Source organism: Gavialis gangeticus, unplaced genomic scaffold (genome assembly GCF_001723915.1).
Source record: "Gavialis gangeticus isolate Ggan-Ray unplaced genomic scaffold, GavGan_comp1, whole genome shotgun sequence".
Taxonomy (NCBI): Eukaryota; Metazoa; Chordata; order Crocodylia; family Gavialidae; genus Gavialis; species Gavialis gangeticus.
The window spans coordinates 133895981-133909131 of NW_017729025.1; the positions used below are offsets into that span (position 1 = coordinate 133895981).

The 13151-nt window shown below is 40.4% G+C and overlaps 1 protein-coding gene across 1 annotated transcript in view; it reads right to left on the reverse strand.

Annotated features, from left to right (window-relative positions):
- Positions 1 to 328: 328 nt before the first annotated feature.
- AMPD3 (adenosine monophosphate deaminase 3) overlaps positions 329 to 13151 on the reverse strand; it is a 60408-nt gene continuing 47585 nt past the window's right edge. The window contains exons 12-15 of the mRNA XM_019519585.1: positions 9350 to 9470; positions 7945 to 8118; positions 3821 to 3931; positions 329 to 1884 (exon numbers count right to left, since the gene is read on the reverse strand). Coding sequence (XP_019375130.1) covers positions 1672 to 1884; positions 3821 to 3931; positions 7945 to 8118; positions 9350 to 9470 — 619 coding nt within the window. The 3' untranslated portion in view covers positions 329 to 1671. The remainder of the gene's footprint in view (positions 1885 to 3820; positions 3932 to 7944; positions 8119 to 9349; positions 9471 to 13151) is intronic.

A 13151-nucleotide genomic window follows, 5' to 3' on the forward strand; every position in this document is an offset into this window, starting at 1 on the left:
TTTATCTTTTTTGGTATGAACAGCATATAGTATTGCAACATGGATGAGGTGCTAGCAGCATACTATAGTTTAATCCTTTCATTTGAATAGTAATGCTATGTCTTAAGGAAGACAATCAAGCAGAAGAATGTGAAATCACAGGATAAATATTATAGTAGCTACATCTTAAGTCAACCCTTTCCCTAAATAAAACATTTCACATAAGTAATTTTAGACTATTTTATCTCAAAATAGGATAACTTCTGTATAAATAAAAACACAATTTAACTTACCACCCATCTCATCAACAAAACACATGTAAGAGGAGGTCAGAAGTCATACCTGAATATAAGTCTTTAATTTCTACCACTAATAGCCAGAGTTCATTCTTGTTCAAGTCAATAGGTTCTCCTTTGTGTGCATCCACAGCAAGTCGCTTGCATTTCCAAGTACCGTATTCACTTGCATACCACATGCACCTTCCCTCAAAATTGAGGGTGTATTTTAACAAGAAAATTGATTTTCACACCACATGGCTGCTGGCATGATACTGGGCTCCCAATCATGTGCAGCAGGGAAAGAATCTGCTTTTGAGAGTCACTCCCTCTCCTGGCAGATTTGATACACAAGTAAAGCTTGGACCTTGTCATGGCCACTGCCAAATTAGCAACAGTTTTTGGCTGAGCAGTCAATTCAGCAGTGCCTGTGACAAGCTCTAGTTGTAGAGCTGTGAGGGGAGAGCGAGTAATACTGAAGAGTAGTTTCCTTCCTTGCTGCATGTGGCCAATACTCAGCCATGACTGGAAAAATCTTTTTCTCTTCATTCTGCCTTCCTAAATCATGGGGTCATTTGGTATGTGAGAAAATATGATAATGTAGACAGGACATACCTATTCTTTTTGGTAATAAAGCAAGCAAAACAAAAATTGTTCTCCACTTTCAAGGCATGCTTTCATAATGAAGCTATGCCTTCAAAAGTTACTTTGTAGCACTATGATGTACAATATTTTTACACTGATTTTTCTATTTTCATTAGGAAACAGCATTTATCTTCTATGTTTCTTCCCATCTCTACCCCAAGTGCTAGGTAATAATAATATAATAAATGATTTGTAATCCTAAAAAGATGTGCAATAATTGTCTGGTAACGATCTCTCTTTCCCTTCAGATCACTGTTTAATATTTTATGTAAAGACTGGTGAGTGCCACATAATATTTTACAAAATGAATAGAAGTGCTCTTCTAATTTTTGTGCATCCTAAAATCTTCTAACAAACCAGGGACTGAAATTTAAGTGTTGTTAGCTGTGACTGTCACTGACACCCAGCATGACAAAATAAGTTGCATGTGTACTACCAGCATCTGTTGTCTTCATGCATCTTGCATTTACAGTAGAATATCACAGATGCAAGCAATATCAACAATATGTTAGGGTTTTTAAACTACATTGCACAGTACAGTTTAAAGGCAGTATGATTACAGAGTTCTGAGCTTGCATCTGATATCTAAAGCTTAATGGCTGTAGAAACCAACACTACATAACAGTGTAAAAGCGTAGAAGATTCCTTCAAATGCTGTTCGCTCCCTCTCCCATGGATACTTTACTTCTTGGTGTTGTTCAAACAGTTCCATCTTGGCATCTCTCAGACACAGACAATTCAATATTAAGAAAGCAGTTGGTAATAAATCCGGTCAGGAGCAAAACTGGCTTTTTTCTTGACGCTGTGACTGTTGCGATAAAGCTGTAATTGCTTCTGATTTCATAGCATCATACAGGAAACTAAGCTCATTGCACAGTGTCTCATACCTGAAAGCCATTCGGATCTGTGCAACATTTGTCTTCCGAATGTCATTTCCCTCAGGCCCTTCTTTACAATAATCTATTCCCAAGAATTTTTGTTTCTCCTGTGAACAAAGTAAAGAGCCATGATTGAGGCTACAAGTAAAAGCATCTGTTCAGTGTATGGCACTGGGATAAATGAAAAGAGCAGTCATGCCAGCTAATCATGTGGTTAATAATTCTTAGCAGGTCAACTTCTTTCTAGGTATCTAACTTGCTATATCCATATTCTTAGTTGGTTCAAGAATAAAAGCTTTTTCTTTCTACCCAAGTTTAACATTTCTCCTGAACTGCCTTTTACTTAAGTTAGAATCAGCTAAAAAATGAATGTTGCTAGTTTTAACCAAAATCATCATGTTCATACACATGCTGCAAGAAACAAATAGCACATCTACTCTCACAGCCTGATCCAAAACCCACTGAAGTCAATGGAAAATCACCACTGACTTCAAGCTCAGGACCTTACTGTCTTCAGGATTATGAAGCCTATGATTATGTATTTTATTCCCAATGTTGTATGCCATCTCAGTGGCTGACAATCTTGGTGCTAGAGTGCAAAAACTTTCAAATGAGAAGTTAGAGAAGCTTAGATTCCTTGTACAAGTTGGCACTGAACTTCATGTCTGTAAGGAAATAGGTGACTGCACATTTACATTTAGACCATCCTAAGGACACTTAAAATGTGAGCATCGTCATGGTACAGATCATTAAGTCGTAACTGTCCTTTGAGCATCTCAAAGTTTTATGCTACTTCAGGTGAGGGTTAACTCTCGGCTGTGATACCCAGCTTGTGTCAGAGTAACTTCAGTCTGCTCCACAGAGATAAGATGAGCAATCTGCAGTCCTCCAGCCTTCTAGGATGCACTGTTTCCTCCCCTGCCCCCCAACCCCCTGACCCAAAGTAGTAGTAGCTAGGAGTCGGGACACAGCCCATGTGTCCCGACTCCTAGCCACACACCTGCTTGCCAGCACTCATGCTAAGTCAGAAGTACAAGCCAGAAATTATATTAATCCTCAACATGAGACTGCTCGCAGCACGTTCTAACTTTTAACACCACTTTAAAGTCCATAGTTTTAGTATGATTTAAGTCTAATATGTAATGTCAGCCTGAGATGGCTACTTAGAAAAGATGAAGAAGCTTCTCTAACATGGCTTGAAGCCGTGAGATCTTATGGCTAGTCTATTTGGACTGGGACACTGTCACCATAAAAGTGAATGCCTTTCCACTTTAATCCACCTGAGTTATTGGGCTTATTGGGTGAAATTCTAAGTCTAGTGTTACACAGAGGTCAGACTTGGAAGATCTAATGTCCCCTTCTGAGCTTAGTTTTTTGTAGAGTAATCTTATCTTAGATCAGCTATATTTTTTTTTCTTAGTAGGTGTCATATTTATAGTGTAGGCTACCAGACAAATATGGAGCTCTAATGAACACAACACAGATAGGCAGTGACAAAAGTCAATCCACAGGCAGCAGGCTTGTCTGTCAATCAGAAAACTCCATGATATGTAAAGCTGGTCGTTAATCCATCTGGCTCACTAATAGCTGTGCTAATACAAGCCCCAAAACTGATTAGTTACAGTCAGTTTCAAGGCTACTACTAGAGGCAAAGTTCTCACTAACCAAGTAAAGAGGCTTAATGAAGTGTGAACAACTCAGAGCTGGCTGTTCCTGCACAAATTGGCAAGCACCCTGGGTTTAAGTGATGTCTTTAATATTGAAGTCGTTACTTACATAATTTAAATCGCTGCCTGATTTATCTGCTAACATCATAAGTGTCGGCAGATTACATATTGATGTAATGTTGCATTACATCAAAGGGTTTGAATTGCACTACAAATCCCCAAAGATGAAAACCTAACTAAAGTGTAACTTTTGCCTCCCAGAAGCCTAATAAGAATGAGAAACTTTATCTCCTGAGATTAATCAGGAAAACAAAACTATTTGTACATAGACTATATGCTGAGCAAATAACCCCAAAAGATACAACATCAAACATACCTTATCAGACAATCCACTTTGTAGTACACTGTTTCTTGCTATTTCACACAGGTCACAAGTGCTCAGTTTCCACACTTGAGCTGCTATGGCATATTCCTCCATAAGGGCTTCCTAGACAACCACATTTGTGCATTAACTTACGCAGTGCTCAGTAAAATTATGTTTGACATGTAATCACTTATGGTCAAGCAACATGTTTTACACTCACTGAAAAAAAATGTTTTATGAACTATTAGCACGTTTTCCAACTTAGAACTATGGATGACTGGAAGATATTGACCAGCAACTGGAATTCTTTAAGATGTATTTGTACATACATTCTCATTTCTGGGTATGTCTCATGCCCCTGACCTCTGACCAGAGACTTTTTACCTTAGCAATACCTTGGCAGTGCCTTGTGCCTCCATGTGCAGGGGACAAAGGGTAAAGCACACTTTCTCTTCCTCTCAGCCACAGAGTCCTATAGTATAGTGACTCTAAGGAAGAGAGGAAGGAGGGCATGGGTAAAATGTCCATGCAGATAAGACATCTCAGACTTCAGTTACTGATAGGAACCTTCATTTTCTCCTTTTAGTAGTTGACCTCATACATAATTCTCACATGTGGGCAACTCCAGAGCAGTACCCACATACCTGCAGGTGGGTCTCCAAATCCTCCTGGGTGAACAGTAATTGTATGACTCTCTGCCAAGCTTGATATGTGTAATACCTAAAGGCTTCTGCAATGATATAATGCTTTGTGAAGGTGTGGATAGAGCTCCAGATGGCTGTCCTGCAAGTGTTGCTTACACAGCGATAGTGTAGAAGTAACTTGGACTCTGTTTGAATGTGTTCTTACCGCTGGCAGCAGACCCACCTTAGTGGTCTCATAGCATAATTTTATACAGCCAAATACCCAGTTATGGAAATTTTCTGAACCATTTGCTTTTATGAAGCTAGCAGGCCAAACCTCTTAACATCTATCAATGAAATGATCTGGATGATAGGACTCTCTACAGGCCGTATCTTTGACACCCCTATCCTCATAATCTTTGTGGGGAAAATACTGACTCTGGTATTGGAACTGGCATGTCCAGCAAGTGTCTGGGGAGTGAATTGTGTGCAGTTAGCTCTGAAGTACCCTGTGGGACATCAAAGGTACACAAAGCTACAGGCCTGAGGAGCAATGAGAACATCCTTAAAGTTTTCATCTTGTTTTACTTGACTGATAGGGTAAGCTCCTTAAAGGCTTAAAAGCAGTCTTGCAGGAGATATGACTTCACTGATATTGATAATTTGCAAGCTCCAGTTAAGTTTATGGCCTGTGCGGGGACCACATTTGATTTTTTCAGTGGCTGATAACGAGCCCTAGAGACTAGAATAGGCTCAGTGCTCTCTAGAGGCAAAACTCCAGGGAGTGGGTTAACTAAATGATGGCCATATGGGGCATGTCCCCATGAGCATGCATGTGCAGTCTGCAGTGTCTCAAAGCCATTTGAGGCACCGCAAACTGTACGCAGCATGTGTACCCATATGCTTGCTAATTTGCAGTGCAGCAGGTTTTTTTGATATCCAGAGATCCCAGTGTCAAAAAAAACCAACAACAACCCATCACTAAAAAAAGAAAAAAACCAGTGTGGGGCACATGGCAGCAGCGTATGCTGCCAGAAACCTGAGAGCACTCCTGAGAGCCACTCTAATTAAAATGTACATCTCACCCTGGAACGCATGTATAGGCACCCATAGTTTTTTAAATCTCAGTAAGAAGTCGGTTTCCCCAACAGGCCAACCCTTGTTATCTTATCATTTTTAATCATTTGCTTGATATGCCTTACCTATACTGTTAGTCATATATATATTGCAAGTAATTCATTATTAAACTTGCAATTTAATTTTATTTAAATTTGTTTTCTTGGGTGCTTAATTTTGATGGAATGGGCTACTCAAACCTTCCTTCATTCCCAGAATCATTCTGAGGGTCAACAAGAGCAAGAAGTGCTTTACCCCCTCAGTGCAGGGATATCAGGAGGGGCAGAGGTGAGGTGCACTCTAATTCCTGCTAAGGCAGAATGTTTCCAGTCAAAGCTCAGGGGATGAGAATTCATATGTGGACAGTTACTTGAGGGAGACAAATTATGACTTTCTTGAGACTACTTTGAAAAATTCAGATTATGGCTCACAGGCCCTCATATGGTATTTAGGTATCTAAATTGTACAGGAGTAGGAACCTACATACTTTTCAGGATTTGGTCCTAAATACTTAATGAATACACCTGGCAGGACAATTTCTCACTTCTAATCTGGGTCTTTTGTGTGGTATAAAGAGGTGAAATATTAAGCCAGCACCAGATTACTCTAAGATGCCACAAATTGTGTGGAGCAAATTCCTACACAAGCTGCCTTGCCCCCTTGTTAAGGATGCAGAGATGAGTGGAGCAATGAAGCAGACCATGGCTCTTCAAAGTGCTGACCTACAAAGTACAAAAACTATATATCCACTTGTCTAGTATAGACTGACACATAGGTCAGTGCAGTCCAGCCTTCAGAGTCTCCCAATGACATTTTCTTCTTCCTAAATGTGTGGCTGCAAGGTAGGACCCAGGGAGTTCTAATGAACAGATCTGAGTCATCTTGGCTGGAAGTGGCCAGTGGTGTCCTGCAGGGGTCGGTGCTTGGCCCAGTGCTATTCAACATCTTCATAAGTGATTTGGATGTGGGGGTGAAGAGCTCACTGACCAAGTTTGCGGACAACACCAAGTTATGCGGAAGCGTGGTCACACTTGAAGATAGGCTGCAGATACAGGCAGACCTAGACAGGCTTGCAAGTTGGGTGACTGGAACCAGATGAAGTTCAATGTTGAGAAATGTAAAGTGCTCCACCTGGGGACAAACAATCCCTTGCACACCTACAGGCTTGGCAATGCCAACCTGACCAGGACTATGAATGAAAGGGACCTGGGGGTAATAATAGACCACTGTATGAATATGAGCCGGCAGTGCAACACTGCAGCCAGCAGGCCTAACAATGCATCTCTAATCAATCAATCAATGCATCTCCAGCAAAACCAAGGAAGTGATTCTCCCACTCTAGCTGGCATTGGTGAGACTGCAGCTGGAATACTGTGTCCAGTTCTAGGCGCCGCACTTTAACAAGGACGTGGTAAAGCTTGAGAGAGTCCAGAGAAGGGCAACCCATATGATCAGAGACTTGCACGACAAGCCATATGAGGAAAGGCTGAGAGATCTGGGACTCTTCAGCCTGAAAAAAAGAAGGCTGAGAGGGGACTTGGTAGCAGCTTACCACTACATCAGAGGCATACATTAAGGGCTCAGTGAACAACTGAGGGCACCCTTGGGGAAAACTCGGAGTAATGGTCACAAACTCCTGGAAGACCATTTTAGACTCAACATTAGGAAAAACTTCTTCACAGCTATGGTGTCCAGACTGTGGAATAAGCTTCCTCCAGAAGTGGTGCAATCGCCTACCCTGGAAATCTTCAAGAAGAGACTGGACGGTCACCTTGCTGGGGTCACCTGACAGCAGTTGTCTTTCCTACTTGGTACAGGGAGCTGAACCCGATGGCCTTCCGAGGCCCCTTCCAGCCTTACAATCTATGAATCTATGTGCTTCATCCAGATTCATTGTTTATCAAGGCTTTAGCATAGGAACTTCCCAGCTACCTCCTCCTTGTCTTCTGTATTCTAGCAGCTAGTAGTTGGAGGAAGCAAGAGTTAAAGAAAAGCAATTGGACAATTAGACTTTCCTCCCAATGAAATCCAATGGAGACCATAAAATCTAGAAGTAAGATTAATTTAAAGACATGAGGCATCAGATACTATACCAGTAATTCTCTACCAGGGTGCTAGCGCTCTGGCTTGCTCTCTGCCTAGACAATCTCCTAGCCCCTCTGCAAGGAGGTAAGTACTGTACTGTATATAAATGTATAAATTAGTTTTTTAAATTGGTGTCACTCAATTCACAAGTTATAGAGTGGTGCCTCAATTCTAACAAGGAGGTCTTGATTCCAAAGAAGTTGAGAACCACTGTACTATACAATGAGATAAAGAGGGTTTCAGGTCACCTTAGGCCCATGTGGCATTATTTGCTAAGCTAAATTCATAACAAGAGTTTTCTGCATTACTTACCTTTGTATAATGGAATTGCATAGGATCATCTGTAGAGAGAGAAACGTGAAGTCCTTTATGCAGAAACTCCCGGAGTGGACTTTTCGAATACTCTAGAAATAGGCTGTTGTTGCTAAGTGGAGACATGGCAATAGGGATTTGTGCAAGATAATAAAGATACTGGAGAACTGGACTCTGTACAAAAACAATACGGATATTCATTATTTAATGGCACTGTGACAGATAAATAAGGAAGGATTTTTTTAATCAGAGAAAAAGGATAGAGCCTCACTGAAAATTAGTCCAGAAGGATTATGACCAGAAAAACTGAACTGCCTTTTGTGGAGCTATTTTTTTTTTGTATCAAGGTTTCTTCTACACTTTCTAAATTATACCTTAGAATTTCATCAACTTAAAAAAAAAAAAAAGGAAATAAATACATATTTTTGAAGCAGAAGGACAATATTCTGATTAACTCATAATTATGATTTGGCCTTAACATAGCCTAGAAAGGAGACAGCACTAGAGCAGTGGCTTTCAAACTGTGTTCTGTGGAACCCTGGGGTTCTGCAATAGGTCTGAGACTGGAGATAGCAGCGGAGCAGGTTAGGAGGCAGTATGCTACTATTGCCAGGCCAGGGTGCCTGGCTGTACATCAGCCTTTAGGATTGGGGTAGTGGTTCCACAGCAGAAGTGGCATGAAAGGGTTCCATGCCTTTAGAAAGTTTGAAAAACACTGAGCTAGAGAGAGCTTTGTTCTGCACTTTGTCTCTACCCCCAAAAACTTAAACTCAGGTACTTAACAGCTGCAATGGAACATGCTGATCATTGAAAGGCCATCACTAGGTGGGTCGGCTTTCAGAAGCAATAGAGAGAGATCATAAATGTGGGCAAGCATGTAATGTATGCAGTCTCTAGGGGCTGACTTCATAATCATTTTTGGCTAGTAAGCCCACTTACATAGACATAAGTCTGTACTACCTCTATTAGCTTTCTAGTTTATTCCATTCTTGGTCTCACAAAAATACTGCTGATAGATGGAAGAGGGAAATAACATGGTGTTGTGGATATGTACAACCCTAGTACAATGTCTGGGTTTAATTTTAGGACAGTAAGTACCCACAGTTTCCAGTTATTTCTTTGGCCTTCCTAAATAAATCACTGTTTCTAACAAAAACTATTTGTACCATAATTATTAGTAATTGATACAAATCTGCCACCCTGTGGCCAATTATTTTAACTTCAAATTTTCCAAAAATGCGTAAACCCCTAGTCCCACTGAAATCAAGGAGAGTTTTCTCATTAACTTTTATGAAGCCAGGATTCCACCTTCTACATTTATCATGCATTAAGAGAATGAAAAAATGTTCATATTAATTGTGCTGTTCTTATTAATTGATATGCCTGCTTTGATTAGCTTCAATACCTTCTTCAAGAGTAGTCCATGAGAAATGTTGTCAGCTGTCAGAAAGGCTGATACCAAATGAGTGATTGACCCAGCTTCTCCACAATGAGGCCTAAACAAGAAGGTAGACATGCCTCTCTCCCTGTAGAAATTAAAAATAAGGAAAATCATAATTTCACTTATTTCATATAAATATTCCATTGCCATAACAGTGCACATCAGTGAGAGAATAGACCCCCAAGGCTATTATTTTATGAAGCTAGTCACACAGGTGTGTGCTTATAATTACTAGTGCCTTAACTTGACACCGCTGCTAAGATTCCAAAACCATAACAGGCCTCAGTTATCCTGCATAAACTGAAACAGCCTGCCAGTTCCTGAAGAAGTTCAATTAATAAATGTACTGACAGAAAGATTTGAAAGCATCTTCCATCTTCACTGTCTTATATGTTATTCAAAAACATGAAACAGCTCTGCAACAAGCTGCCAGAATATTGATTCCAATATTTAACAGGTGTTTCTGCTGAATAAGGCTTAGAAGAGTTCAGCTGAGTTCATGGATCATACCTATTCTATATCTAGGGGTGTTTTTACATATATGCTGGGGGGAAGAGGTTCTTTTAGAGTGGCTCCAAGAGATGCTGTAATTAAAGTGCCTGGAGCGTCTCATGTATCAGCATCCCCACGCTTCAAAAAGGTGGGGGGGGCACTGTATCTAAAGCTCATCGGACAAGCTTCAATTAAGCACCCCCACCACCATTTTTAAGTGTGGGGACACTGACACACAAGATGTGGAGGCTGACTGAAGCACACCAATTAGCATGTTCCAGCAGACATGGCTTATCAAGTCTGTTCCAACACACTGTAATTACAGAGCATTGGAGCAGCCTCCCAGCACATGTACAAGCACCCTAGGTGAGGTAATGAGTGGCCTCTGTAGTATAAAGCTGTGGAGTGAAAATAGTCTTGAGCTTGGAATTTGAAGCAGTCATGCTTAAGAAAAGCCTATTGTTAATTATTGAGTTAATAGAAACCAGAAAAGGGGTTATTGTATATGGATTTTGTTTCACAGTAGATTAGGAAATTTTGCATGGATTCTGTTTCAGATTAGGTTAGGAAAGGTACCTACTCTCAATCTTTTCAAATGTAATGGTCATAGATTGTACAGACAGTTCTCAGCTACTAAAAATATAGATATATGTCAAAATTGAGAGAAACTCTGCCTTCTCAAGAGAGAACTTCAAGGACAGAAAAAAGGGAGAGGAATCTGGGAGAAATAGTTTAATCATTTCTAATGTTCCACTGGAAAGGGACAACTGAACAGTAGCAGAAAAATGGCTTGATACAAGTACAAGGAGTTTAAAAAATACGCTGCTATTACATTTCATTATTATATGACATGGTGGAGGAAAGACACATTTAGAATAGGGGAGAGAGAACATTGTTTTGAATGATAATTAGGAAATACCAATGACAAATTAAATTATGGGCCATGTTTTGCCAACCTATAGCACCGTCCTGTATGAGAATCCCAAAACACATAATAGGTAATGAAAACAATCCTCACATATTCCCGTGAATTAAGGAAATAATATTACTGTAGCATTGATGCAAGAGTGACCTTGCAACAGGTCACACAGTAGGTCAACAACAGAGTCAGGAATGGAATCTACGGGTGAATTCCTAAAGTCCCTGAAGTCGGGGTAAAAAGTCCAAAGTCAAAAGGGTCAAATTTTACTGCAAACTGCTGGACTCTCCCTGTATTCCTTGCCTAGGCAGGTTTTACTAATTTTAGAAGAAACTGAATTGGTCAGCAATCACACCAAGATAAATTAGCTGAAGGGTGCAGTCTCCTTTCATGAACAGTACTCAGTGTACCCTGCTGTTGCATGAAGGAGGCACTGAATCCTCTACCTCTCATGAGACCCTGCCACATTACAAAGCCAAATTCTGATCTTTTTTTTCTTACTTGCATAACTCTGCAGTTAAGTATTTTAAAGACTCACAATAGCCCCTCATAAAAGAAGCCAAAAAAAGTTTAATTAAATTTAATAACAACAAATAATAAAAGCCCCTCACTTCCTTCCAATATTCTCCTTGGACAAAATAAAAAAACTAGTGGGAGGGAGATCCAAAGGCATAAATTGTAAGCCTTCTGAGCTACATACGCTCTAGATTGTTATGGAAAATCTTTAAAAGCAGCAGTGTCAAACTCATCCTATCCATGGGCCAGATGAAGGTCTCTGGGCCAGTCTACAGGCCAGATTGGGCCACACTGGATCCAGCACACATGGCTGGTCCAGCGGGGCACTGTAAGCAGCATATTCCCTGCATGGGCCCCTTGTACTGTGGATAGCACATCTGCCCTGTGCTGGGGCTTGTGCTAAAAGTGACTTGCAAGCTGGGCTCAGTGACATAGACAGTACCCACAGCCTACTGGGCTAGCACAGAGCACATGGAGCATGCTGCACCCTGCCAGCCTGGGGCACTGCATGCTGCGCCTGTGTGCTATGAACAGCGCTCCAATACAGAGTCCAGAATTGGCCCAAGACCCATAGGCTGGTTCTTATGGCTCCACGAGCCAGATCAGCCCATGGACCATATATTTTACCCCTGTCTTAAAGGAAGATGATTTAACCAAAGAAAGATAATTTTGACAAAAAGTTTTTAAATTAACCCTATACTGTTCTAAAATTCAAAAGATAACTCGCTAGGGCTTGACTTGAAATAGCACTGAGCACACAGATGCAATGGAAATCATAGATGCTCAGCCCCTCAGTTGTGCATTAATGCATATAAATATACATTTCTGAGCCTGTACATGTCTAGATCACTCCACCATATTTTAGCTGGGTGAAAAAAAGAAATCTAGATGCTAGGACTTGAGAGAATTATTGAAATTTAATTACACTCCCTGTTTTACTTGTGAAACAGAACTAGTTTACACCTATAAGAATAAGGCGGGGAATATTTTTCACATAACTGTATCAAAAAGCTGTGATTCGGACAACTATGTGATGGACATTGCAGATAACAAATCAGGAAATCAGCCATGCCTCTTGGTGAAGTAACAAATATATCAGGAATGAATGCTTCAACGATAACATGCTTTCTCTTGTTGGATGTGCCTTCTCAAAACCTGTGTTATGCTGTATTCAAAAACCCAGCACATGATAAAATGCATTCCAATGAAAGCTGTTCCCACGCTACTAAATTCTACTGGAAAATTAGACAATTTGTACTTTAATAAGAATAGTCTAGTCTTATAATTAGAACCTCCTGTATCTTTGATTATGAGCTGCTTTTACTGAGTCAACATTTCAATGTTTTCATTCTGACACAATGCATCAAGTAACTAACTGGAAGCTGCAAGTTACAATGGTGGATAAGTGTATGACATATAAGCAAACATACTTAGTTTAGAGCAGCTTAAGCTAAGGAAAACACCCTTCACAGAGGCAAGGGGAGCCACAGTTTCTATTATGCATAGCTGCAGGTTAATGGATTTTGTTAAACAAATATTTGCTTCCATCAACAAAGTGAGTAAATGTGAGTGTTGGGCAAAATAGTCATATGTACCATATTTACCCAGATCCAATATGACTTTGAATTTATGATGGGCCCCCCTCAATAATTAGATTTTAACATGGAAAATTATAAATTGGTACAGCATCTAATTATTGGAGGATTGTTTTAAATTCCTGCCCACAAAGCAGCAGGGGGAGGCAAGGGGCCAGACTCCTTGCCCCCTCACCTTCTGTAGCTTCCCCCTTCATGCCTATGTCTATTCCCCTATCCTTTACCCCCAACCCTGGTATCTGCG